This window comes from Neolamprologus brichardi, chromosome 14 (assembly GCF_056152115.1).
Source record: "Neolamprologus brichardi isolate AB-2024 chromosome 14, ASM5615211v1, whole genome shotgun sequence".
Classification (NCBI taxonomy): domain Eukaryota; kingdom Metazoa; phylum Chordata; class Actinopteri; order Cichliformes; family Cichlidae; genus Neolamprologus; species Neolamprologus brichardi.
In genome coordinates, this window is record NC_142117.1 from 12326548 (window position 1) to 12352505 (window position 25958).

General features: G+C 39.8%; 2 protein-coding genes across 2 annotated transcripts; both read right to left on the reverse strand.

The window, feature by feature from the left end:
• Positions 1–2831: 2831 nt before the first annotated feature.
• Positions 2832–6243, reverse strand: LOC102786105 (uncharacterized). The gene is made up of 7 exons (XM_087850838.1): positions 6041–6243; positions 4638–5292; positions 4466–4526; positions 4292–4372; positions 3143–4208; positions 2975–3031; positions 2832–2864 (listed from the first exon to the last, which is right to left on the reverse strand). The coding sequence occupies exons 1-2, from the start codon at positions 6114–6116 to the stop codon at positions 4682–4684; spliced, it is 687 nt and encodes a 228-aa protein (XP_087706964.1). The 5' UTR covers positions 6117–6243; the 3' UTR covers positions 2832–2864; positions 2975–3031; positions 3143–4208; positions 4292–4372; positions 4466–4526; positions 4638–4681.
• Positions 6244–14507: 8264 nt separating this feature from the next.
• On the reverse strand, positions 14508–25692 carry LOC102793509 (von Willebrand factor A domain-containing protein 5A-like). The gene is made up of 21 exons (XM_087850843.1): positions 25519–25692; positions 24876–24923; positions 24550–24752; positions 24238–24460; positions 22857–23023; positions 22659–22773; positions 22351–22526; positions 22158–22246; positions 21348–21492; positions 20887–20966; positions 20697–20811; positions 20429–20587; positions 20227–20330; positions 19885–20093; positions 19711–19779; positions 18221–18265; positions 17925–17981; positions 17507–17569; positions 15229–15392; positions 14935–15058; positions 14508–14821 (listed from the first exon to the last, which is right to left on the reverse strand). The coding sequence occupies exons 2-21, from the start codon at positions 24913–24915 to the stop codon at positions 14742–14744; spliced, it is 2427 nt and encodes an 808-aa protein (XP_087706969.1). The 5' UTR covers positions 24916–24923; positions 25519–25692; the 3' UTR covers positions 14508–14741.
• Positions 25693–25958: the final 266 nt, after the last annotated feature.

The window sequence follows — 25958 nt, forward strand, 5'->3', positions numbered from 1 at the left end:
AAGTGATGTGGAATGATGACTGTGAACATGCCTTCCAATCTTTAAAGAGACAGATCTCTGAAGCCCCTGTTTTGCAAAGCCCTGATTTTTCCAAACCATTTGTTGTACATTAGATGCCTCTAATGTTGGACTTGGAGCAGTACTGGCTCAGGGAGAAGCTGGTGAAGAAAAACCGATGCTTTTCTTAAGTAAAAAGCTGTTTGACAGGGAGACAAAATATTCAACAGTAGAAAAAGGACTGGCAATCAAGTGGGCAATTGATTCGTTGAAATATTATTTCCTTGGAAGAGAATTTATTCTTCAGACAGATCACAGACCCCTGGTGTGGATGCACTCCAAGCAACATCAAAATGCGAGCATACTGCGCTGGTGCCTAGCCCTCCAGCCATACCAGTTCTGATGTTTCCCTCACGACACCTCTCTGCGTAACATTCTACAAAAGCAGCTGTACATGCCCACTCCATTTTTCATGTACCCTCCTATGATGATGAGCCTGTTCCAATACAGACTACAAAACAGAGAGAGGCATCTAAGCTTGAAAGGAGAGTGGATGATGTTGCAAAGCAAGTACACAAACTGAGCCAAAGGTCCAAGAATCCTCCTCCTGACAGTGAGCTTAGTGCAGCGTTAAAACTGAGACAAGAAGCAACTGTTAAACTTCAAAATAAGAAAAATGAGTTGCCTAAGCTACTGAGAGCTCGCTCAGAACTAAAAATGATAAAGAAAATAACAGTGATGGCAAATATTGCTTAATGGCAAGAAACAGCAGTGCCAGGAGACCTGTTAAGGTTCCCTCTATGCCAAAAGTGTGATTCTCCTTTAGATGTGGTGAAGAAGCCTATTGCTGCTCGATGTCCAAATGAACCTAACCAGAAAAATGTTGAGTTATAATTATATTATATATAATTAAAATTTTAATTAATTTAAAACCAACTCATTCATTTTTAGGAAAAATTAATTATTATTTTTTTCCATGTTTACTGTGATGCACTGCATGATGAATTTATTTAATCCGTCAACCTCACCCATCAGAGTTAGGGGGTGGGGCTAACAATGAAACAGTTAAAACGCTGCTTTAGTCCAGAGTCGATTCCTTTAGATGGCATCTCTCAGTACCAAGTAAAGAGATCGTACATGCATACTTGCTAGTTCTTATTTGGCACGTTCGCTCACGAGTCCAGACTTCTGAAGGACACAGCTGACAGGGAGACGGCAGCATCACCTGCCCTTCACTGTGTACTTAAACAACTACCACAGACCTTCCACAGAACAGGAAAGACTGAGTGGGCTGACAGTAACAAGTATTAACAACAAAGTTGGCCATCAGATTTCTTGCAGTGATGTAATAAATGATTTTCCCTCTAAAAAAGCTGGAAAACAAAAATGTTAAGAGGAGGATGGAGTATTGAGGAAAAACAAAAGTCAAATGTTTGGATTTCAATCATTCATCTTCCTGTTTTTACCAAAGAGTTTACACAGTTTTACAGTTTTCAGAACAAATTATTCTACTTAATTATTCGACTGATTTGCAAATCATGTTCCCTTATTGCACCTACCTCTATGAATTTACAGTACTGAAGCATTTCTCTGATATTTTTTATATTTTATTTAGTAGTTAGAACTTAAAACATATGAACTAGGTACTGTTTTATTTAAGGGATTTTTTCTTTGTTGTTGCACATTGTTCTTACAGTTTATTTAAAACTAGAAATAATAAAGCAGTTGACGTGTTTCAGGCTGTGACTTTTAGTATCTGTTGGTACTTCATCACTTTAAATAAGTGTAAGTCAACACCAGGCCGCACTTTCAGCACTTTCAGTCTTTCCATTAAACAAATGAACAACAATCCATTATTTTCACCATTAAACAATAAAATATGCTTCTTGACTCCTTGATGCAGGTGCCCACCTACGACCTGGTTTATTAATACTAAGCTAAATAGGAAAGCAACTCACTGTAGTTCTCACAGCTCAGGACAAGAAGACACCTGATGTTGAGTGACTGAATGGAACTAAAACAAGAATTCATAATTATGTTTGTCTGCCATGAACACGTGATGATAAAACTCTGCATATGCAGTCAGGAGACTGATGACCTGTGAAATGAGCTGTTAGAAATGTGCAGATATGTGTAAACATTGATCAGCAATTAACATCCAGGATGGAGCAAAACTTCTGACCTGCATGTATGAGAACCTTTAATCACATCATCTTTGTAGTGAAATAGCTGATGACTCATTAAACGTTTCCATGTAATTTATCCACAGTGAAAAATATTCACTTTGCTGGATCTGAAAATCACGTGTTCATTTCATTAGAAACTAGCAATACTATTAAACTGGACCTTATCATTATCATATAGCATTAAATGTGAAACTGAGTCATATCATAACAATCTATATATGTAATATGTGTTTGCCAGAATCTTCCAGCACAAACAGAAAGAGGAGCTGTTGTCTGAGTATCAACGCAAATACACACCAGAAATCGTTGAGTAAAGACAAATTTAATAAATGAAAGCTGGTGAGAGGGCCTATGATGTTTCTCTTTGGATCCTCCTTCCATTCATTTCTTCAGCTTATCCAATTCAAGATTGGAGCCATCCCAGCTGTTATGGGGCCAGAGGCAGGGGTACAACCTGGACAGGTCAGTCTAACACAGAGAAACAGACAACCACTCACACTCACATTCAACCTAACTGCATCTCTCTGGACTGTGGGATGAAGCTGGAGTACCTGGAGGGAACCACAAAGGCCCGAGTACTGTCTTGCTCTCAGGTGACGGCCGTTCACGCTGCTCTGAACACTCTCAGTTGTCTTTGGATCATCCTGTTGTTTGTCTCCCAGTGTCGTTACTGCTCCTCTCCTTTCAAAGACAAACACCAAATAACACCAAATGAGAGTGAATCACTTCAGAACAACGGGAACACTCCTGGTTATTGTGAGCAAACATCATAACAAGATGAATATATTTACCATTTTACTGAGGGAAAATCTTCTGTGTGGAGTTTCTTCTCATCTTGGCTCTTTTTCCTGACATTTAGAAACAAGAGGCAGAAAAGAAAGAATAAAAGTTAAAACCTCGACGATTTTTTAATATTTGGGATATTTTAGAAACAACCTTAAACACTATTTACTACTTACCACTTTGTTCATTCTTGCTGATGTTCACTCTCCTCATCTTCTCTCTAAAGGACAAATGACAGTAAAGAGGGAATCATTTTAGTAACTTTATCAACCAGGTAAGCAGAATTTTAGATCTTTATCAATATTATGATTAAAAGCAGAGTGAATACTTATCTTTTTACGAGAAAGGGTTCAATCCGTCCTGTCTTAAGTTTTAATGTCACCTTGTCTCCTCTCTGTTTTCTCTGAAAAACAAAAGAGAAATGGGAAGAAAAAAATTAGTAAATGATTTCAGCAACTAGAGGAAGTGTTCACTGAGGAGGAGCTGTCATAATAATATAAAATCAATATATACTTATCTTTTTTTTAATGAGAGTTTACAGAGCACGCTGGCTTCGCTCCTCCCTCCGCTCCTCTCTGAAAGTTAACTGGATAAAGGATAATAACAATTAATAACATCATCAAAACAGACAAAGCTGAAAGAATTGCTGATCAGAGTTGTGACAGAGTCGCAGGTTAGATGGATGTATACTTATCTTTCACAATGAGAGCGTTTGCATAGACGTCTCTTCAGGTCTTTTTATTGTTTTCTCTCTGCAGAGGAAAGTGATGAGACTGATGAGGAAATACCAAATACAAAGACTGACAAAGGGAACTGAAAAAGTCAAACCAAAACCTATACTGGGGAAAAACTATAGGAAACAGAACTACTGAGGCAATGAAACACGAGGGGACCGCGACTAACACTAGGGAGAGACAAAGGGAGACTGACACAATATTTACACACAGGAGGCTGATTATGGGAACTAAGGACACATAGAAACACAGCTGAACCGAATAACAAATGAACAACAAGTCGAAACAAACTCTAATGACAGTTCAACAAGTTTCTAAACACAACAAATAACTTTCAGGATGTTTCAACAATGTGTAAAATGAGTTCTTATCTTTTTTTGTGAGAGGGCCTTCAATGTTTCTCTTTGGATCCTCCTTCCATCCATTTCTTCTGCTTAACCAATTCAAAATTGGAGCCATCCCAGCTGTTATGGGGCCAGAGGCGGGGGTACAACCTGGACAGGTCAGTCTAACACAGAGAAACAGACAACCACTCACACTCACATTCAACCTAACTGCATCTCTGTGGACTGTGGGATGAAGCTGGAGTACCTGGAGGGAACCACAAAGGCGCGAGGACTGTCTTGCTCTCAGGTGACGCCCGTTCACGCTGCTCTGAAGACCCTCAGTTGTCTTTGGATCAAATAACACCAAATGAGAGTGAATCACTTCAGGAACACTCATGGTTATTGTGAGCAAACGTCATAACAAGAGGAATATATTTACCATTTCACTGAGGGAAAATCTTCTGTGTGATGTTTCTTCGCAGCGTGACTCTTTTTCCTGACTTTTAGAAACAAGAGGCAGAAAAGAAAGAATAAAAGTTAAAACCTCTACGATTTTCAAATATTTTAGGACATTATTTTAGAAACAACCTTAAGCACTATTTACTACTTACCACTTTGTTCAGGCTTGCTGACGTTCGACATGCTTCACTGTATATTATAATCTCAAGCGCTTCCTTGCTGGAGTCGGGCTCCGGATGCTGCTCTCTTCCTCCGGAGCCTTCCTCTTAGCACGCTTTGCCGACATATTTAGGAAACGGCAGAGCACCGAAGTGAGAACTGTGCCGTCCACGCTGTAGTCTGTTATTCTCCAGCGGTTCGTCATCTCAGTGTCCTCTGTTCGGTAAACAGTGGAGATGACTCTGGTGACGGGGAGGCCGTCGACAGTCAGGGTGCGGACACAGTTCCTCCGATCTGCCTTCAGCACAGCAAGATCCGCTTTCTCTGGAAGAACTGGAGTCAGGAAGCGTGGATGAGAGCTGGAGCCCGCAGGCGGCAGCATCATGCCAGCTGATGAGTCGTTAGGAGGAGAAGGAGTGGTGTTCTCTCTTTGGCTCTGCCTCACATGGACAAATGGTGTCGTCACCTGGTCCCGGTGGAACAATCCTTTAAAAGGTATGTAAGGAAAGTCCTTGGACCCAGTCACCAGGTTATGGTAAAGAGTGAGGACCAGGTGGGACATGGAGTCCAGTTGGCTGCTGCTCAGTTCACGGTTCCTCAAGTTAAGGACGACCATCTGAGGTGCAGTGATTGGACTCACCAGCTCAGCTACGAGAAAGCAAAGCGTGCGTCTACGTTAATCATGTGATCACACAAGTTAAAGCCTGAATTTAAATTGTCCAGACATGGCTTTACATCATCATAAGCTATTCCACACACAAACAGTAAGAAGCTCCCAGCAGAACTCATTGTTTATGAAAGCCTTCACATTTTTCACGTGGTAAAAGTTTTCATGTGGTGTAAGGCTGCATGGACTTTCACTGAGGTTTTAATACGCATTCACATTAAGGAGTAATATCGTCATATTAGTTGAGCATCGATATTTTGAGAATAAAGCAGCTACATTTAGGTGAGAAACCTCACACCTCCTTATTGCAGGCACACACTGTTTCAATCCCAAACTCAGCTAGCGACTCTGTGAACTTTTAAAACTCCATTCTCCAGCTTTACACATTCACAATCTATGAAACTTTCACGTATAACTCAGCGCCAGCAGCCCAAACATGTTAACTCAAACCCTCTACATGCAAAAACGGGCCCGCGCGCTGACGTCAGCGTCCTCCAATGGCGTTTCCAGGGCGCGTGCATTCAATTGTTTTTTTTTTCAGCAATTAAAAAAAAAAATGGCGCCATCTTTATAGTGTACTGGCACATGTTAAAATTGATGTTAGTCAAGTATGAAACATCTCATCCTAAATGTTAACACTCATGAAGTCCTACTTCCAAACAATAAAAGACAAAAATTTAAGTTGTATTTGTTTGCTAGCACTCTGACATATTAGCCTGCTGTACTCACCATAGCGTTGATCTATCACCTCCTCAATGAAAAGGGAGAGCAGGTGCATCTCGCGACTGAAGTTTGTAGAAGTCATTTTGCAAATCCTTCTTGAAGATTTTCAAACAGCTGTAGTTTGAAAAATCCGAGTTTTCACAGCACTAGTGGGAAAAAGCTCCTGTTTGCGCTTAAACGTGAAACCCGAATTCCAATTTTGCCTCCTGCTTTTATAACTGCACTCAAACACGTCATCATCACCATGACTCCCAGTGTCACCGAAAATCAATTTTATTTATTTAAAATAAAGTTCGTCTAATTATCATAGTTTTTAAATATATATATATATTTCTCATTTTATTTTACTGTTTTATTCATCCTTTTTTTAAAAAAATATATTGCCAAACTTTGTCGTTTTAATTCTTTAAAAAATCATTAATTCACCAGTTTACAAATATGAAGATCGATATCTGAAATTTAAATTAATAAATAAATAATTACAATTGATAATGGACTTTTAGCATTAAAGAATAGTTTTTCAATGCGCTTTAAATGTTATCAGAGCCGATGTTGTGCCAAAAAGTGATCGCAGTCCAAAAAGTGATTTACGGTATTTAAACGTTTGTTTGTGTCATGACATGTGTGAACGGTTGATGTTTAAGGTGCAGTTCATGTGGAAGCCAGAGAAGGGTGGTGTTGTGCGCATAATACAAAGTGATGGCGAAACCTAAAAGACGGTGTCATGTCTGCTCCCTGAAGCAATCTCATAACAGTTTCAATCTATTTCAAGCCAGTTAGCACATTTCTGTTATGAAGTGCAATAATTTTTTGGCAGTAAACTTTTAAATCCTTTTATTATGAATATCACATTCTCAGATTTTCAAGAGAGACCAGACCAATAGGGCAGCAGAAATCACAAAAATAAATAAATAAATAACAGTTTTATAAAGATTAAAATAGTAAAAAAAAAAAAAAAAAAAAAGACTGGATTGATTATGATGTATAACACAGAATATGTACAATAACAGAGTTATAAACACATCTAGAAAACAGGTGATACTTTTATTTCATCTATAACCTCTGTGCAAATTTTGTTGACTGCAAAGTGTTTATGAATATGTTTTTAAAAGCTGGTTATCTGACTGTCAGTTAATAGCAATTAAAAAGAAAGCTGATTTTTATTATTCCTAAATGGAAAAAGTCCATTATGAATTTTTGTTATGAATTTTATTTATCAATCCACCTCCTCACTGCTCTTTCCCAGTGCAGCAGCCAGAGCTGGATCAAGCAGCCAGATGGCTTCTGGAGGAAGACTAACTGCAACAAAGGGTCTCTGGGAGGCTGCTCAGGCACAGCAGCTGAAAAATCAAAGATGAAATAAAAACTGGACCTGATCATGGTGCTGGATGAGACAGAAAGTCAAGATGATAAACCAGTGTATGAATTAGTAACACTGATTATGATGATCATGTTTAGGTGGAAACTAGCGAGCTAACTTCCTGCTAACCTCTAACTCAGTTAATTTGAATAAACTCTGTTTTCATGGATGCCTGGATGTTAAACTTAATTGTTAAACCTGGTAAAGCAGCAATGCTGATCATTTTATTAAAGATGAAAGAAGTTAGACCGTTTTTAGCTCTCAGTGATCCCTCAGTGTTCGTTTGACTTTGGGACCTGAAATATGGCAGCTTTTCACTTACACATTTTTGAACCACTCATTCATAGAAATAGTTTCCAGTCAAAGATCTGGACAGATCCACCAAGTTCACAGTAGTTTTACAATTTTCTGCAGTGCAGAAAAAAAAAACTGAAAACATCACACCTCTGAAGTAACACATTGTGATTCATGTACAAACAACACACATTTATTGTAGCTTCTTCAAAGCCTCCTTATATTCAACACTTGGGTAGGTGGTGTTATACATGCCCTCACAGCACCGGCACATCAATCATCCTATTTTCACCTTGTCACCCTCATTAAGCTGCTCTCTTTCCTCTGATTAATCGTTAGTGCTGATTGGCTACAGAAGGCCCACCGCATGCATGGGGGATACCGTGGGCCAGGGCTGTGGCATCTAATGTCTGGTTGTCAGTGTCCTGTGGAAAAACAAGTGATTGTCCTAAAATCAGATGTCCCAGCAGATTGATCTAGTTTGCATGCTGGCAAAATTGTCCACTCTCAAAATCCCAATCACCCTGTTGCAAGTCTATTACAAGACCAATACACCAAGACAAACAGCCATTTATGCTTTTTACACAGGCAGCCAATTTAACCAGGGAACTTGGCACAGATATATATTTTTTCTATCCTCTGTTAAATACTCTGTTAAATAATTCTTGTAGAATTATTTAACTAGAAGAATTGTTGTACCACACATTAAAGTTTCAAATCAGTGAAAAAGCAATACTAATTTAGGGAGCACAGCAGTTGCAGCCATTTGAAGGTTTTTTGTTTTATTTTGTTTTCTCCGGCAAGGTCATCTGTCAGAGGGGCAAGAGGCAATGTTTTGGTAAGTACTGACACAGAGGTAAGTGACTCAAAGGTAAGAGGTAAGTGAAGCAAAGGTGAAGCACAGCAACTGATTTTCTTACTTGTTTAGCAGGACGGTGAAAGAGAGAACTGTGCTGAGAATGATCCAAGAGGCTGATTGTTTGTGACCTTTTGCAAGGTTTTTAAGATGAGCAGAGAGGCAGGAAGGGCAATGGGCTGGAAGGAGTGGGTTTGTTGTATTGGAAACATGAAACATCGGGTGGATGTGAAGGAATGAAGGTAGCTTGAGTTTTTACTAGAGAAGGGCAGATGTTGTATAGTCGATTTTATGAGGTCCAATGAGGCACGGTGCATGCCAAAGATTTTTAAGGGTATGTCCTTAGCTGAGAGCCATACCTTTTTTCCCAGGCTCGTAGTCCAGGACAGAGGACCTAATCCGCCAGCTCCGTTGTACGTGATGCTGAATGGATGGCATGGTGAGGTTGGCTTAGATGGATTGGAAGAGTGGTGGTTGGTGGCTGGTGCGATCGTGGCTCAAGAGTTGGCAGTTCGTCTTGTAATCGGAAGGTTGCTGGTTTGAGCCCCGGCTCAGATAGTCTTGGTCATTGTGTCCTTGAGCAAGACACTTCACCCATTGCCTACTGGTGGTGGTCAGAGGGCCCGGTGGCGACAGTGTCCGGCAGCCTCGCCTCTGTCAGTGTGTCCCAGGGCAGCTGTGGCTACAATGTAGCTTGCCATCACCAGTGTGTGAATGACTGAATGTAGTGTAAAGCGCTTTGGTGTCCTTAGGGACTAAGTAAAGCGCTATACAAGTACAGGCCATTTACCATTTTACCCTAGAAATCCTTCAAAGGGAGATAGGCCTGAAGTGGAGGAGGTGAGAGAGTTAAAGTTAGGTGCATAAATATTTGGACAGAGACAATTTTTTTTCTAATTTTGTTCTGTACGTTACCACAATGAATTTTAAATGAAACATCTCAGATGCAGCTGAAGTGCAGACTCACAGCTTTATTTTAGTTTAGTGAACTAAAAGATTGCATAAATATATGAGGAACCAATGACTTTTTAACACAAACACTTCATTTCAGGGGCTCAAAAGTATTTGGTCAAAATTAATAAAACAATGTTCTTTTCTAATACTTGGTTGAAATACCATTGCTGGCAACGACAGCCTGAAGTCTTGAACTTATAAATTTCACTAGATGCTGAGTTTCCTCCTTTTTTTAATGCTCTGCCAGGCCTTTAATGCAGCGGCTTTCAGTTGCTGTTTGTTTGAGGGCATTTCTGTCCAAAGTTTAGTCTTCAGCAAGTGAAACACATGCTCAATCAGGTTAAGATCAGGTGACTGACTTGGTAATTCAAGAATATTCCACTTCATTGCTTTAATAAACTGCCAGGTTGCTTTGCCTATATGTTTTGGGTCATTGTCCGTCTAAATTATGAAACCAATCACTTTGACTGCATTTAGCTAGATTTGAGCAGATAGTATGTCTCTGAACACCTCAGAATTAATTTAGCTGCTTCTGTCCTGTCCTGTGTCACATCATCATCAATAAACACTAAGTCTCAGGGCCACTGGCAGCCATGCCCACACTGCCTCTTAGTACCAAAGTGTAGAATTTGCCACTCCTAATATTGTAGCCATTTCTCTTTTTGTTTTTATCTGTTTTGGCATCTTAAGCATGGCTTGTTTCACATGCATGGAGAGCTCTTTTGACCCCATGTTGTCTATTCACAGCAAAACCTTCTAAATGCAAGCACCACACCTCAAATTGACTCTAGAAGGGGATCGCTGTACCTCCTGTGCACCTCGATCACTGCTGCAGGGTTTGGAGGCAGACGAAATCAGCCCTCCTTCACATTGCTCAACACAACCACCGCCTTGCTGACAAAACGGGGTCCTCAGCTCTGTTTCACAGTAGGTCAGAGGTTCCGGCTGTCCTCTACGGACGTTGCTTTGAAGTGCATGTCTAAGAAACTGGCTCCCTGATTCTCAGGTCCTTCTTAGATTGAAAACATCATCAGTCCTGTTGCTGTACGGTCAAAGTTGCCTGCTGCCGTGATCCATTCCACTTTCCATGTTTTTCAGTTTAAGCCAGTCTCTTCTAGTCCTCTGTCCTGTTTAATCTTTTCTTGTGTGTTGAAAATAAACATTTTAATATTCTTATTGCTTGTCTGGGTCTGCTTTCTGGGTCCAGCTTGAGCCTTGGTTATGATAAATACCATATGTCAAGGGAAAAGTTTGTACTCCTGGTGCTTCATGGAACCTGACATGACAGAAGGTTTATCCTGTGTGGGATAAAAGGTTCAGTTGAGTGATAGCTGTTGGATAGAAGCTGTTCTTTCATCTGGCAGTAGGTGAATTCAGTAACCTGTGCCGTTTGCCTAGAGAGGGGCAGAGGGAAGAGATCAGTGGATGTCCTCCAGAGGCGGCAGAGGCTGGCCAGTGATGTCCTGAGCAGTTTTTATCACCCTCTGGAGAGTTTCTCTGTCTGCTGCTGAGCTGTTCCCAAACCAGACAGTTATACAGTACAACAGGATGCTTTATATTGAGAGTAGAAATGCTCTAATAGATTTGCAGACAGGTGGGGCTTCTTCAGTATTCTGAGGAAATAAAGTCCCTGTTGTGCCTGTTTTATAATAGGAGCACCATTCGTTGTCCATTTAAGGACCTCATTGATGGCAACTCCCAGAAATATAAAGCAAGCACCCCCTCATCCTCCTCACCTCCAGATTCCAGTGGCCTGAGCGCCCCTCTCTGTCGCCTGAAATCAATGACTTCTTTTGGTTTTTTAATATTTAAGGAAAGGTTTTTATAAGAGCACCAATCAGATACTGACTTGATGTCAGATGTTTTATATTATTATTTTGTGGACATCAGATATCTGAAAGCAGCAGAGATGGGAAGTAAAAACCTAAAAACATTCAAGGTTAAGCAGTGATTCTTTTTTTCTGTTTAAAATCAAAACTTTGTGAGTTTATATTTCAAATATTAGCTGATGAGCTTCATCTCCATATTCTACCAGTTGGTGATGGTAATTCATCATCATTTGAATGTACTAATAACAGAGTTGCAGCAACTGAAGATACATAATTTAAACAATTATTCACCACACATTTATTTAACTCAGCTTTTTAACTAAGCATTACTCCATTACCAATTGATTAAATTGTATATTCTAACTGAGGAAACCTAACTTTTATACTTCTTTAATTGGCGATTCTGTTCGGAGACATGTGAAGTTAGAGACACCAGCAACCATGGTCAATTGTCTTCCAGGGGCCAGAGAAGGTGACATTGAGGAAAATTTAAAACTGCTGGCTAAGGGTAAACGTAAATTGTCATGTTTCGGCTGTGTACAGGCAGGAGAAGGACCCAAACGCAAAACTCACGACAACAAAATTAAACTCAAAAAGCTGCTTTATTGCAGAATGGCATGGAAAACTAAACTAAACTGGGCCACGGATAAACTGACACGCAAGGAAACACAGCCATGAGGGAGACTACGACACTGACAAAGAGAAACACAGGGCTTAAATACACTGAGGGATAACGAGGGAATGACAGACAGAAGGAGAGCACAGCTGGAAGTAATCAGGCTGGACGGAAAGGGAAGCAAAACTAGAAACACTGACATGAGACACGGACCTTCAAAGTAAAACAGGAAACACACTGACTGAACTCTAGACATGTAAACTTAACAGCAACTGGGGAGACAGAACATAGGAACCTGAAACATGGTACAAAAAGGTCACAGTAGACACAACATGGAACACACAAATTACAAAGACAAAGAACTAAACCTATGATAACCATAACTGAAACCTAAGGAAACAAGAAACAGTACAACAAAGGACTCAAATCATAAACCATAATATAAAAACACAAGATCTCTTCAAAATAAAATAGGGAACATAATGAAACGCAGACATGACTACATGAACTTGACAACATAACAGACATGAAACACATGAAGGGCAAGGGAGACTTAACAGGGGTTGGAAGACACAAGGGGAATCTAATAAAAAGAACTAGAAAAACTCATGAGCTTAATTATATAAACATCCAAATAAACTAAACTCAAAACACTGGGTCACAAGACCCAGGATCGTGACATAAATTCAGTAAAATTATAATTCACATCGGCACTAATGATACCCGGTTACGTCAATTGGAGGTCACCAAAATGAATATTGAATCGGTGTGCAACTTTGGAAACAATATTGGAGTCTGTAGTTTTCACCGGTCTCCTCCCCAGTGAGACCAGGAGTGACATATTTAGCCGCATGTTCTCCTTGCTGGCTGTCTGAGTGGTGTCCAAAAAACGATGTGGGCTTCATAGATAATTGGGAAACTTTCCAGAGGAAACCCGGTCTTGTTAGGAGAGACAACATTCCTTAGATGGAGCAGCTCTTATTTCTAGAAAATTATTTCTAGATAAAATTTATTAAACACATATTAAAAACATGACTATCCAGAGTTGGGACCAAGAAGCAGACTTGCAGTCTTACATGCCTCTCTTCTCTCCTCCCAGCAAAACACCGACTTAAATGAGTCAAAACCCCGGAGTCATACTAACTATCAGAATCCTTGAAGCACAGGCCGAGTGCTATGAGATTGACTCTAAGATCACAACCTGATTAAAAACAGAATCTAACATAAACATTCTTGAGATTACGGGATGGCAAAAAATTTACTTTAAAACAAGATCTTCTTGTTTCATCGGGACAGTAAAGTCCCATAAGAAAGAATAGGCGTATCTGTGTAAGAACAGGTATCACTGCTATGGAGTTCAATGTTTTACATGCAGACTCAGGGCTGCTAGTCTCCTCTCGGCATTTAAACATTGGTGATTTAGAAACTCACAGTTCAACAGCACAACACTGTGTTTCCTTTTTACAGCAAACATTTCTTTCAGCCATCTGTTTTTATCAGTGGATACATGACTAACTTTTATTCAGTAGCCACAAATTACACAAATCCAAGATTAAATATTTTATTTATCAAAGATATGTGATTACACATTCATACAAGGAGCTAAGTTTCTATAAAAAATAAACACAGTGTAAGAAAAACATTATAAAATAATAATAAATGTTTTATAAAAATCATATTCTTTGATGATCACATTACATGTGTCACATCTGTTTTTTGTTTTTTTCATTTTGGACTGAACATGGTAACGCCTGGACCTAAAATATCAGGGCTGATTTTTTTGTCCCTTCCAGGCCGGCAGCCCTCCGTTAAGAAACCATGTTCTGATCTCATTTCCACATTGATACAACCGTGATGAGTTCATTTTATTGCGCTTTCATTGAATCCGTTTGATCTTTATTTAAGGTCATTGGTTGGATACTTATCTGTAAAAAACAGAAACTCACTCGATCAAATTGTTAAGTGGTTGAGCAGGCTGATCCACAGCTGAGCCGAGCATCCCTGTACACCAGACAGTTACAGCAGTTTGCTGGTTTAATTTGTCTTGATGGCTCACACCTGTTGCATAGTGAGTTTCAGTTTCTACCTTCTGGGCAAAGGTTTCTGGTTTCAAAATGTAAAACATGGAGGTTTAAAAATAGCTTTTTTGTAGCAGCCATTACTCAGATGAACAAGTTATAGTTTGTTTGTGGTTGTATTAAGAGTATGTGATGGATGGCTCATGACTGCAGAACAAATCTAGCTATGCATTCCCTCGGCTGGCCTTGATTTCACTCGCTGTGAGACATGGCTGATGATGAGGTCTCATTTGTTAGTGGAAATTATGTCCAGCTGTTTACTTACATGACATGAATTAAAAAATGAAAGATATGCATTGGAATAGGGAAAAATTTGCTTTACTATGACTTTGAATTTAAGCTGCATATTTTCCTCAACCATGATTAAAAAAATGTGTTGAAAGAGAGAATTGGCCAGGTGTGTCGGTCTTTTTAAATATTTTAAAATTAAATTATTTCTTTTTTTCATGGTGACTCATTAGAAGGAATGACGGGTCCAAACTCGTGTGTGTTTTTATTTGTTTAATATTTGATGCTTTCAAGCAAACAGAAACATTAAAGTTAGAATACAAAAGCAATAATCTCCGGTCCTCCTACAAAGCTGACTTTGGACACATGCAGCATAAAATAAGGCACATTAGATAATAAAGTTGGACGATGCAAAGATTAATGTGGATGAAGTATGAAGTAAATCTGCTTCTGTGTATGAATCGTAAAGAAGTTGTTAGTTTAATAAAAACTTCAGAGGCCAAGAGCAGTTTTTTGCACACTGCAACCCAACAATATATTTCCAGCTTCCACACACTCTGTCACAGACGGTGCTGGAAAAAATAAGGAACACACAAAACAAAATAACCAATTAGCATTAATCTTAACGACTGTAGCAACTCAGTATAACCATCACAAACTGAATGCTTATTTTTGTGTTTACTACCTTTTTGCGCACTGAGCCATGATACAGCCTTTGCAGCCAGAAGCTCCCACTCGTCCTTTGCATCCATCTTGAAACCATGAAGCCAGATCAGAGCCAGAATGGTGGCCCACACTTCACTGCTGGCCTAGTGTATAGAATCAGCAGTCATGTAGTTAAATATTAAATTAAGTGAGGCAGCATGCAGATGTTCGTTAACATGAGTGTGTAATTTTGAAAATTCACTTTTGAAACCATTTTAATGAATATGTTACAAACACCCACTATTACTGTGTTATTATTTATTTAATAGCCCACCTTTTCAGGCTTTGACTTTTCCACCTCCTCGTTGGTCTTTCCCAGTGCAGCAGCCAGAGCTGGATCAAGCAGCCAGCAGCCAGACGCCTTCTGGAGGGAGACTAACAGCAGCAAAGGGTCTCTGGGTGGCTTCTTAACAGGTGGAAATTCTTCATCCGACAGTGCTAAAGGGGAAATTTAAATACAAGTACATTCATAAAGTTTTTTATGCTGATCACTCTCCTTCTATTTAGTTAATAAAATCATCTTAATTGGGGGGAATTAACAGAGCACTATTTTAGAAAAAGAGTTTAGTTAATTAAGAAAATAGTTCCATTGATTCGGTTAGCATCCACATGTTGTAATCTTTTTTTCCTCACACACAAGGTGTTGAATAATCGAGCTCCACCTTATCTTAAAGACTTTATAGTATCGTATCAGCCGCTCTCTGACTGAGCTGTACTTGTGTTTAACTCCTGTGGAACCAGCTCCCAGTTTGGATTTGGGTGACAGACACCGTCTGTACTTTTAAGACTATGTTAAAAACTAGGGGTGGGTTTTTATAAATTGATTTATCGATTAAAATCGATTCTAGCTTGGATAACGTGATATCGATTCATTAAAATCCTGAATCGATTTTTAAATATAAATTTATTTTGCCCGAAATGCCAGAATCTCTGGTGAAACCTCAAAATTTCAACAACCACCAAGCAGTTAAGACAGTAAATGAGAGCAGGAACACGGATTCTGCACAAAGACGTAAACACAAAGCTCGGACCTGCCGACGGACCAGAATCAGTGAGATGTCGCCTTTCTCACCCAACGGCACGGACACGGTCGGAGCTGAACGCCGACAGCTCACTGATTCTGATCTGTCGGCGGGTCTGCGCTTTGTGTTTACGCCATTTTTGTACTGATTCTAAAGCTGTTAGTTTTATCTCTCTCCAAACAATATTGACCGAACCAGCAGCAAAAGAAGATCCAAACTACGCTTCACAAAAACATCGTCATGAATTCACTCTTACTTTTGCTGTTTTGCTTCCACCACACTTCATGCACAGCTCTCTCTCTCTCTCTCTCTCTCTCTTCAAGAACAGTTTCCCATCTAAAAATCTGTTTTCTGCATTATTCGCTTGCTTGTTACGCACAAGTCTACCGTTGTTTACAGCGCTCTGGGTCGCTGTTTTTTCCCCCGTTTTACATACTTCCGAAAAGAAAACCTAATTTCTGCCGTTCAATACTGAACAAATTTAAACTTTCTAAAATTGTGCAAAATGCAAAACGCTTAGCTGTGTCTCTAATTAAACCACTGTAACTTCAGAGGTAACGTTTATATGTTGATTAATGGTTTTCTTTTGTTTTTGATGTACTGCAGAATATTTTTGTAAAATACAAGGCCAGGAAAATCGCCTTCATGTTTTTCTGTGTTTTATCTTCAGCTACTTTGACACAAAGGCATCTGCTGTGATGCTCACACCTTTGATAAAGTCTTGCGTGTGTCAGCTTCCTTTTTATAGATACAAAAATATGTAAATCTACTGATCTGAATTATAATATTTCTGACTGTCAAAATTTCCCAGATTCAAATCGAATCGGAATTGAATCGAATCGAATCGTGGATCGTATCGATTCGGGACCTTGTGAATCGGAATTGAATCGATTCTAGAAATCAGTGACGATACCCAGCCCTATTAAAAACGTCCCTTCTTGATAAAGCATATAGTTAGGGCTGGATCAGGTGACCCTAATTCCTTCCTTATTTATGCTGCATTATGTCTAGACTGCTGGGAGATTCCCATGATGCATTGAGTATTTCTTCTTCACTCCCTATGTGTTTATACACCTCTCTGCATTATTCTTCCTCTCTGGCTCTCTTCCACAGTGTGTCTTTGTCCTGTCTTCCTACCCTCATCCCAACCTGTCGCAGCCAGGAGGTGGTTTTTCCTTCCCACAGTCACCAAAGCGCTTGCTCATAGGGGGTCATATGATTGTTGGATTTCTCTCTTTTTTGTATTACTGTATACAAAAGGTATTTTATGAATTTCACCAGGTTCTGTACTAGGACCAATACTTCTTATGTTACACCTGCTTAGGCAGTATTATTAGAAAACACTGAACTCTTTTGCATTGCTTTGCAGATGTCTCTCAACTTTATATACCCATGAAACCAGATGACAGAAAACTAATTAAAACTAATTAAACTACAGGAATTTCTTAAAGATATTAAGGTCTAGATGACTTTTGATGTCCAACTAAAGATAAACGTGTTTATCTAAAACAAAGAAGTCAAAACAGATACCTCTGTAACTGCACATGCCTTGTAATTCTGGAGGGTTTCCATAATCCACCTCACAAACTGCTCCTTCAAAGGAAATTCAACACTGAGCACACACACTTGAAGTTGTAATCAAAATTAAAACATTTTCCTTCATTGCAGACTAAATGCAGTAGCATGCTTAACATTTAATTAAAACAAAATGTAAATGCTTCTTTATTAAAATTTTGAAAGTTAAAATTAATAGTAGAAAAATCGAAATTACACTTGGAAAAGAATCAGTACATATTCAAGTGTGTCCATTTAAAGCAAAGAAGTCACAACAAATACACAAACTAATTAAACTACAGGAATGACTTAAAGATATTAAGGTCTAGATGACTTTTGATGTCCAACTAAAGATAAACGTGTCTATCTAAAGCAAAGAAGTCAAAACAGATACCTCTGTAACAGCACATTTCTTCGAATTCTAGAGCGATTCCATAATCCACCTCACAATCTGCTTTTTCAAAGGAAATGCAACACTGAGCACACACACTTGAAGTTGTAATCAAAATTAATACATTTTTCCCCTCATTGCACACTGAATGTAGTAGCATGCTCAACACTTAACAAAATGTAAACCTCTGTTTATTAAAATTTTGAAAGTTAAAATTAATAGTAGAAAAATCGAAATTACACTTGGAAAAGAATCAGTACATATTCAAGTGTGTCCATTTAAAGCAAAGAAGTCAAAACAAATACCTTCAGAGTCATTCATTGCACAATAGTCCTGTACACCTGCTTTTTCAAAGGAAATGCAACAGTGAGCACACACACTTATAATTCTACTCCCAATGAAAACACAAGTAAACATTTTTCTTTCATTGCATGCAAAATTTAGTAGAAGCTTAACTGATGTGGGATCTCATTTTACTTTCTGACTGGAATTTGTCAGCATGAGCAAATCATCTGACGTTATATAACTCAGACTAACTCGGTCTGTGTCAGCAATCCCAAAACTAACTACCAGAAAACAAAAACCCACCCCAGACTGAAGAAGTCACTTGGATGAGTGATCAAACATTACTCCCACTGAAAAAGCTTCATCCAGTGAACTTTACCGTATTTTCCGCAATCTAACGCTAAAATCTTTTAATTTCTCTCAAAAATCGGCAGTGTGCCTTATGTATGAATTCTGGTTGTGCTTACCGACCTTGAACTGATTTTACACAGCTCAAAAATCAGTCAAAAATGTCTTCGTGCGACATTGGTAACCTACAAAGCCGCACTGCTTTATGGATTGTCGGAGCATTACGGCTACTGTAGTCAGGAGCCTCGCGGAGTAATCTGGGTCCAAAACTCTGTCCGCTTCAGGTCCCAAAGTCAAACGAAGACTGCAGCATCACTGAGAGCTAAAAACTGCCTGAACGCTTTCATTCTTAATAAAATGATCAGCGTTGCTGCTTTTCCAGGTGTAACAATTAAGTTTAACATCCAGGCATCCATGAAAACAGAATTCATGAAATTTCTGAAAAAATTAAAACGTACAGCTTTGCTATCAGTTCCAACATAAATGAAGACAGAAAACTAAACAGCAATAACTTTCGTAGGGTTACTGAAGTTGGGCTAGCTGGTATATAATGATGTGCTAAGTGATTGCTAGCGACACAGCTATGTTAGCATAACATAAACACAGTGAAGCTGGAGGATGAACACTAACTTTTGTCTGCTTGATAAAAGTTAAAGTGAGGGTTAGGGACAAATGCAGTCAAATGGCAGGACGCTGAAAACGGACCAAACTTCAGTGCTTAATGCATCTTATAATCCAGTTCGCCTAATGGTCTGAAAAATCCGTTACTTTCAAGCTCCCAGGCCTCTGGAAGAGGATGTGAGCTTGAAGGACAGACTGCCTGCAGTGGCAATAGGTGAATTTTTTATATAATTTGTGTGTGTGCGTGTGTGTGCGTGTGTGTGTACTTTTACTTTTAAAAGGGAGTTTTTCCTCCCAGTCACCAAAGCGCTTGCTCATAGGGGTCATATGATTGTCGAAGTTCTCTCATTTTGTTTGTATTATTGTATACAAAAGGTATTTAAAAAAGTGCATTGAAGTGATTTGAGTCATATGTATTTAATAGTCTCCAATTTGTTCTTATAACTAATTATTCTTTTTCACACACACAAACACACACCTGTGTTTGTAGAAGTACTCACACTGTGTTTGCAAAGGTAACAAACCTTGTACTCACCAGGTGAAAAACAGGAAATATCAGCTGTTAGACAGCAAGGGGTAGCAGCAAATCTCATTAGACCAGCCACTAATAAGATAAGATAAGATAAGATAAGATAAGATAAGATAAGATAAGATAAGATAAGATAAGATAAGATAAGATAAGATAAGATAAGATAAGATAAGATTATACTTGGAATATCTCGGTGCAGAAGAGGTCCTTGAATCTCCTTGTTGTTGTCTTTATTGACAGCAATGAAAGCAGTGAAAGAACTGCTCACTCCTGATTGGACACTCAGCTGCACCACCTTCTTTTTTACTTCTTCTTTTTCCTCATTGTTTTCTGCTTCCATCTCTAGCAAGCAAATAAGAGTCCGAGCAGCTAACCTGTGGACTATTAAGCTACAGACAAGAGAAAATATTGGTATGGTGACATGGTCACAATTACCAATATTTTTTAGATCATACAGACATAAAAAGTAAACTTTTGTAAAGTAAATATGTAATTGTACCAGTGGATTAACAGCTCATTTACCCAGAGTTCTCTGCAGGTCTGAGACTGAAGTGCAGCTGGTTCTCAGAGGGATGACCTGCCAGGCTGTACTTCACCGTCACACAGCCCTCTGCTGCCTCTGAGCTCTGACACAGAATTACAGTGTTAAACCAATTTCATTTTATTTCAAAACATGACAAGCATAAACACAGAGATCTACACTGTGAGAAGATGCTGTTCCTACCTGTCCAGTAAGCTGTGCATAAATCAGTGACCTTTTACCCTGGAAAATGGTTGTGATTGGTGGAGAGAGGACAGTGACAGTTGATCCCTTTGGTAAATCCCATGTAACAGAAACATCTTCCACAGCTGGCTGCAGAGCAAATCGCAGCGACTGCATCACCTGATGAGTATAAAAACCAAAATCATATCTTCCATCCAAATTAAAAATAAATAAAACAAACTAAAAACACAATTTTTTTTACTGTAATTGTTATGAGTCATTGTCTTACTTTTGGTTGCATCCTGTCAGTCCCTGTGATGAACTGAGCGTGACCTCCTCCTTCCTTGGCCATCCCATTGATGAGAGCAGAGCTGGCCCCTTCCCCAACCCCAAAAGAGAAACACCTGCAATACAACAGCTGTTTTTAAAACACACAGGCTTGGTACACAGCACATGTCATCATCTTTTTCTTGTTTTACCTGTGGGAGCCTGAATTCTTCTTCACCAGATCGATCACTTCTTTGGTGTTCTCCACCTCTCCATCAGTAAAGACAAACAGCTAGAGAGGAGAGTTTACACACAGTTTTTCAACTGCACAAGCTGAAACACAACTCTCTGATATGTAATCAAGTATGTGGTCAGTAAACTGTTTTAACCAGTAAAAAAAAAAGAAAAGAAGAAGCTTTAAGCAAGACTGAGAGGAACAGTAGGAGCCACTCAACAGATCAACTCATGTATAATTAGCAGATTATATGAGATATGTTACGACTGATACAGGGCTTGGTTCATGGTCAACTTACATGTTGGAGTAATGAATGAGAAAAAAGGAAGGACAAAAGGATGACATCAAGGTGTGTGTGTGTGTGTGTGTGTGTGTGTGTGTGTGTGTGTGTGTGTGTGTGTGTGTGTGTGTGTGTGTGTGTGTGTGTTTGTGTGTTACCTGTCTAGGCTGAGTGGGAATGCAGGGCTGGCTGTAAATATGTTTGAGTGACTCCAGGATTTCTGTTCCTCCAAGATCAGCCTCCATCTGCTCAACTTTCTTCAGAGCCTCCTCCATGGTCTTCTCACCATACTCTACACTCTTACTGCCATGACAAACACACAAGTGAGATCAAACATAACCTGGAGTTTTGCAGAATCATCCAAAGGCAACATGTTGACTAACAGCAGGGAAGATATCTTATCACACATTTTGTCATGGTCCCCATGTCTGCCCGGCCGGCTCTACAAGGCCACATGTGTTTTTGTGTACATTCTCCTCTCTCCTCCCCGTCAGGGTGGAGCTCACTGCAGGCTCCCGCCCTTGGCACACAAACCTGCTTCTCGTCAGGCTCTAATTATGGGTTGGACTCTTAAGGCCGGGACACAGACAGCCTCATCGCCGGATGATTGTGCTAGACACGTCAGTGAACCTCAGCCTTGTATCTTTAAGCTCTGTGAATTTGCTGTGATCTCTGCGTAACCCCACTCTCTCCTGTGCACAGTTTCCCCGGACCTGTGACCAACCCGTTGTTTGAACCTTTGTAAAGAAAAGGAGCTAGCGTGTATGTGATTCCCTTCCCGGACTTCCCTTTTGGACCCAGGACCCCCCTTTTTCACCTCACTGTATATATCTGCACCTGGTGACTTTGTAAATAAACGTTTCCACTGAACTCTGCTCTGCGCCTGAGTCCTACTACAACGCATGACACATTTACAGTAAAAAGTGACAGAAAAGTGATATCACTGAGATCATATGAATACAACTCACGGGAAGATGTGTTCATAACTAGACCCAAAACTGTAAATGTTGAAATAGCAGCCCATTGGTAAACTCTTCAACAGGAGCAACAGGGTATCCTGTAGGGAAGAGAGAAAAGATGGTGAGGCCACTGTGTGAGAGGAACAATTTTATGAAAGATTTGAGGAAATATTTAACAACTATAACACCACATCATAAATACCTTGGCACTGCTGATCCGAGTTTCCTGCTGCTCAGTGTTATTCATAGTACAGTCCATACTTCCAGATCGATCCACTAAGAACACAAACTCTCCACATGAAGCCTTTGAAGACATCACAGACTGGGGGAACTCAGGGTACAGACTCACCATCACCACTGGATCACCCATCAGAGAGCCTGAAACACATGAAAGGGACAGAAATATGTCAAGTTTACAGTTTATAATAGCTCCAACACAATTAGCTATTAGGTTGAAGAAGAACAATAATTTTTATTTGCAAACTAATGACTTCTCTCATTTGCTCTCACCCGGCTCAGCAGAGACCTGTCCTGCCTCCACCACAGCAGTGGGCTGGTGGGCGTCTTTGTAATAAATCAGCAGTTCAACATCTCTGTCAAACTTGTGTCCTGCAGCCAGCTTGACCTGCACACCACAAACACATTCATATTTATTCATCAGTAATAAGTAACAACCACACACAGCAGACACATCAGCACTCTACCTACCGTGGCCTGGGTTTGATCAGTGTTGAGGTACTGCAGAGGGTCCAGGGAACAGTTGGACTCTACTTTAGAGACTGGACGAGGAGAGGACACTCGGGCAGAAAAAGACAGACTGTAGGGCACCAGAGAGGCTGGAACAGAAGTCACCTGGACACCTGCACCTTCACTACCTGCACACAGCATCAGGTAAAATATGCTTTAATTAATGAGGTATAATACAATCAAATAATTTAGGCTGTAAAGACTCTCTGGTTCACATGATAGTACAGATAAAATGAGGAAAATCAAAACTACTTTACAGCTGTTTTAATTCAAAACAATGAAAAAGTGACAGAAAAAGAATAACTTGACTTTTATGACCTACGGATGGTATAATGAACCATATCGGTATGATGAGGAAAACACAAACATCATTTTTTGTCTATTCCTTCTTCAGAAAAAACAAAAAATCTGTTATATAAATGTATAAATGTGATATAAAATTTAATGTCAGCGAGAATTAAATAGCGTTAAGTATATAAACCTCTTTATTATCTAACTTTTGGCAAAATAAGGGAAACTCCATATAAACACACTTAGTTAAAACCATTTACTGATATAAAATCATGACGAGAGGGAGAGTCTGTGTTTGCACACTGCATCAACCTACTTCCAAAAAAAATTATAATCTGACAAATGCAGGTCTGTGAAAACTAAACACACCAGTCCCAACAAGGTTTTATGAGATGTTTGTGCTGATACGTTGGGGTTGGTTTTCTCTGACTGTGATGGTCAATCAGTCAAATATCTCCAGTTTTGGGTTTGTTTGTCAGAAGGGCATCTTTCAAGAAGTCTTGTGATTGGTTCAGGTGCAACTTTGAAAACAAAAGCCATGCTGCCAATTTCTTTTTAAGAAAATAAGTTTTCTCCCGCAACCCCTAAAAAATAAGCCACACTTGTCCAGTCTTATTCTAATACCTCGAAATCTAACATTTGATATGCTAGCTGAGGCCTGTAGAGTCTGAGATACAGCTTTTGGGCTTTTTGTAATTTCTCTGAGGATGCACTAAAGCTTTTCACTGAACTGAAACATTTCTTTTTCACAGCTTTTTATATTTAGTAATCACAATGTGATGAGAAGTGAATTCTTTTTCTTGCAGAAAATCAAGTTGAAACTTGACCCAATTATCTTCCAGATTTTTCTCACGGTATGTGTTTTCCTGTATGTGGCAACAGTTGCATATCTGGTTCTGTGTTCACACCTTACAGTAACTGGCAAAGTTGGAAGATGTTTTTTTTTTAACATTTTATGTTCTGCCAGTGGTGTGGAGGTTGGAAGGTGGTTCAACACTTTCACTGATTTAGTTGAAGCATTTCTGGTCCAAGTATTCTGAAGTTGTCCTACCCTGAGGTTGGTATCGAGGGTTGAGCACAGCAGGCAGACAGAACCTCAGACCATCATCAGCCTGCACAGCCAGCTCAGTGACGTACTCCAACCTGATGGAGGCGCTCTCTCCTGGAGGCAGACTGCCCACACGCAGAGAGAATATATCTGGACTCTGATCACTCTCCTCCAATAGGAAGGCCTGCTGACCGGAGCTCAGAGCATCATCATACTCCTCACGAGCCTGAAGCACAGGTGACACATGTCAGTGACATTCACTGTGTTTACTTTGAAGCTCACTTATAATCAGGTTATATTTACTGTCCAGCTCACCTTCTGTTTCTCCTTCACCTCAGCTACAATCTGTGTCTGTCCAATCTGAGCGCTGAAATGACAGACAGCAGCATCTCCAGGCAGAGGGAAGACAAAAACAGCCTCTAATGGTTTGTCCTCCTTGTTCTCATAGTTCAGAGTGGAGACCACTGTAGCCACATGGTCCCTCACCTCCAGCTCCACCTCAATGCTCTTCAAAGGAACTGATAGAAAAATAATATTAGAATAAACACAAACCATACATCAGGGTATTATTATGTGCCATTACAACAACAACAAAATCTACATTTGAAGTTGTTTTACTTTAACTTCTTTTCCATCAGTACCTGGTTCCTTCTGAAGAGTTAGCAGACCACAGCAATCCATTATCTTACCTGTAAAACAAGAACACTTAATACTGAAAATATACATTTTACACTTTACAAATACTGAACATTCAAAACATATAGTCCCCGTCAGAGATAACGGGTATGTCGACCATGGGAATAAACGTCCTCCGTTAACTACTTTCTTTTTTAGGCTCTGTGCCTTAAAAAAACATTCATCAAATAAAGGAATCACTGTAAACATTCGCTTCTGCTCGATTTTTAACCGAAACTCGTAACACAAATTGCTCCTGACAGATTTATATTTTGAGTACAAGTTACTTTGGTGATGTAAGCAGCTAAAAGGGGAGTCACTGTCGGGAACAGCTCGCTGACGCATTAATCAGGTTTTTTTGTAGAGGCCTCGGGTTTTGTTGCAGTCTTGTTTATTATTATAACCAGCCAAGCGTCCCTCTGACCGTGACTTTCACTTTCACAGTAAACATGCCGTCTGTTGTATAACCCTGTGGACTTTCTCTACTGCATGACAGTAGACACACATAAACAGTTAGTGCGGAACGTCTGTGTGACAGCACCCACATGACAGCGATAAGCTTTCAGGTTTTCCTGTCAGTCCAGCTGCTTAAATAACGGACAGACTTACCTCAAAGAATGTACTGATGTTTCCGGTACAGTTTTACTGCAGCCCCCTCCTCTAAATACGTGAAGAATGGTGTTAAAACACGTAATGTTTTCGCTAACAACACTGACCTAACTGAAACAAGACTGCTACCGGGTATGCTCGATTTTATTGTACGACAGCACCCAGTGGCGTAGTGACGTGTCGGTCGCGAACGAAACCGCTCTTAGAGCCGACTCTTAGCAGAGAGTCCCAGATTTAAACCCAGTGGGAGTGTCCCCCTTGGGGGGACACTCCCACTGGGTTTAAATCTGGGACTCTCCGCCATTTGACCTTAGAACTGAAGAAGCTTCTCGGATGAGAGGTGAGACGTCTTCAAGCAACTTAAAGAAGTTCAGACGCTTTTCTTTGCAAGCTCCTTTGACCACAGGAGAGAAAGAGAGCCAGGGACAACAACGTCACAT

Coding starts and splice junctions, on each gene's coding strand:
- LOC102786105 (XM_087850838.1), bottom strand. CDS start 6,116: ATGACTTCTACAAACTTCAGTCGCGAGATGCACCTGCTCTCCCTTTTC. Junction 5,293..6,040: donor GGTGATAGATCAACGCTATG/GTGAGTACAGCA, acceptor GCTTTCTCGTAG/CTGAGCTGGTGAGTCCAATC.
- LOC102793509 (XM_087850843.1), bottom strand. CDS start 24,915: ATGGATTGCTGTGGTCTGCTAACTCTTCAGAAGGAACCAG. Junction 24,753..24,875: donor AACTCTTCAGAAGGAACCAG/GTACTGATGGAA, acceptor TTTTTCTATCAG/TTCCTTTGAAGAGCATTGAG. Junction 20,094..20,226: donor AGACCTGCAGAGAACTCTGG/GTAAATGAGCTG, acceptor TCTTGTCTGTAG/CTTAATAGTCCACAGGTTAG.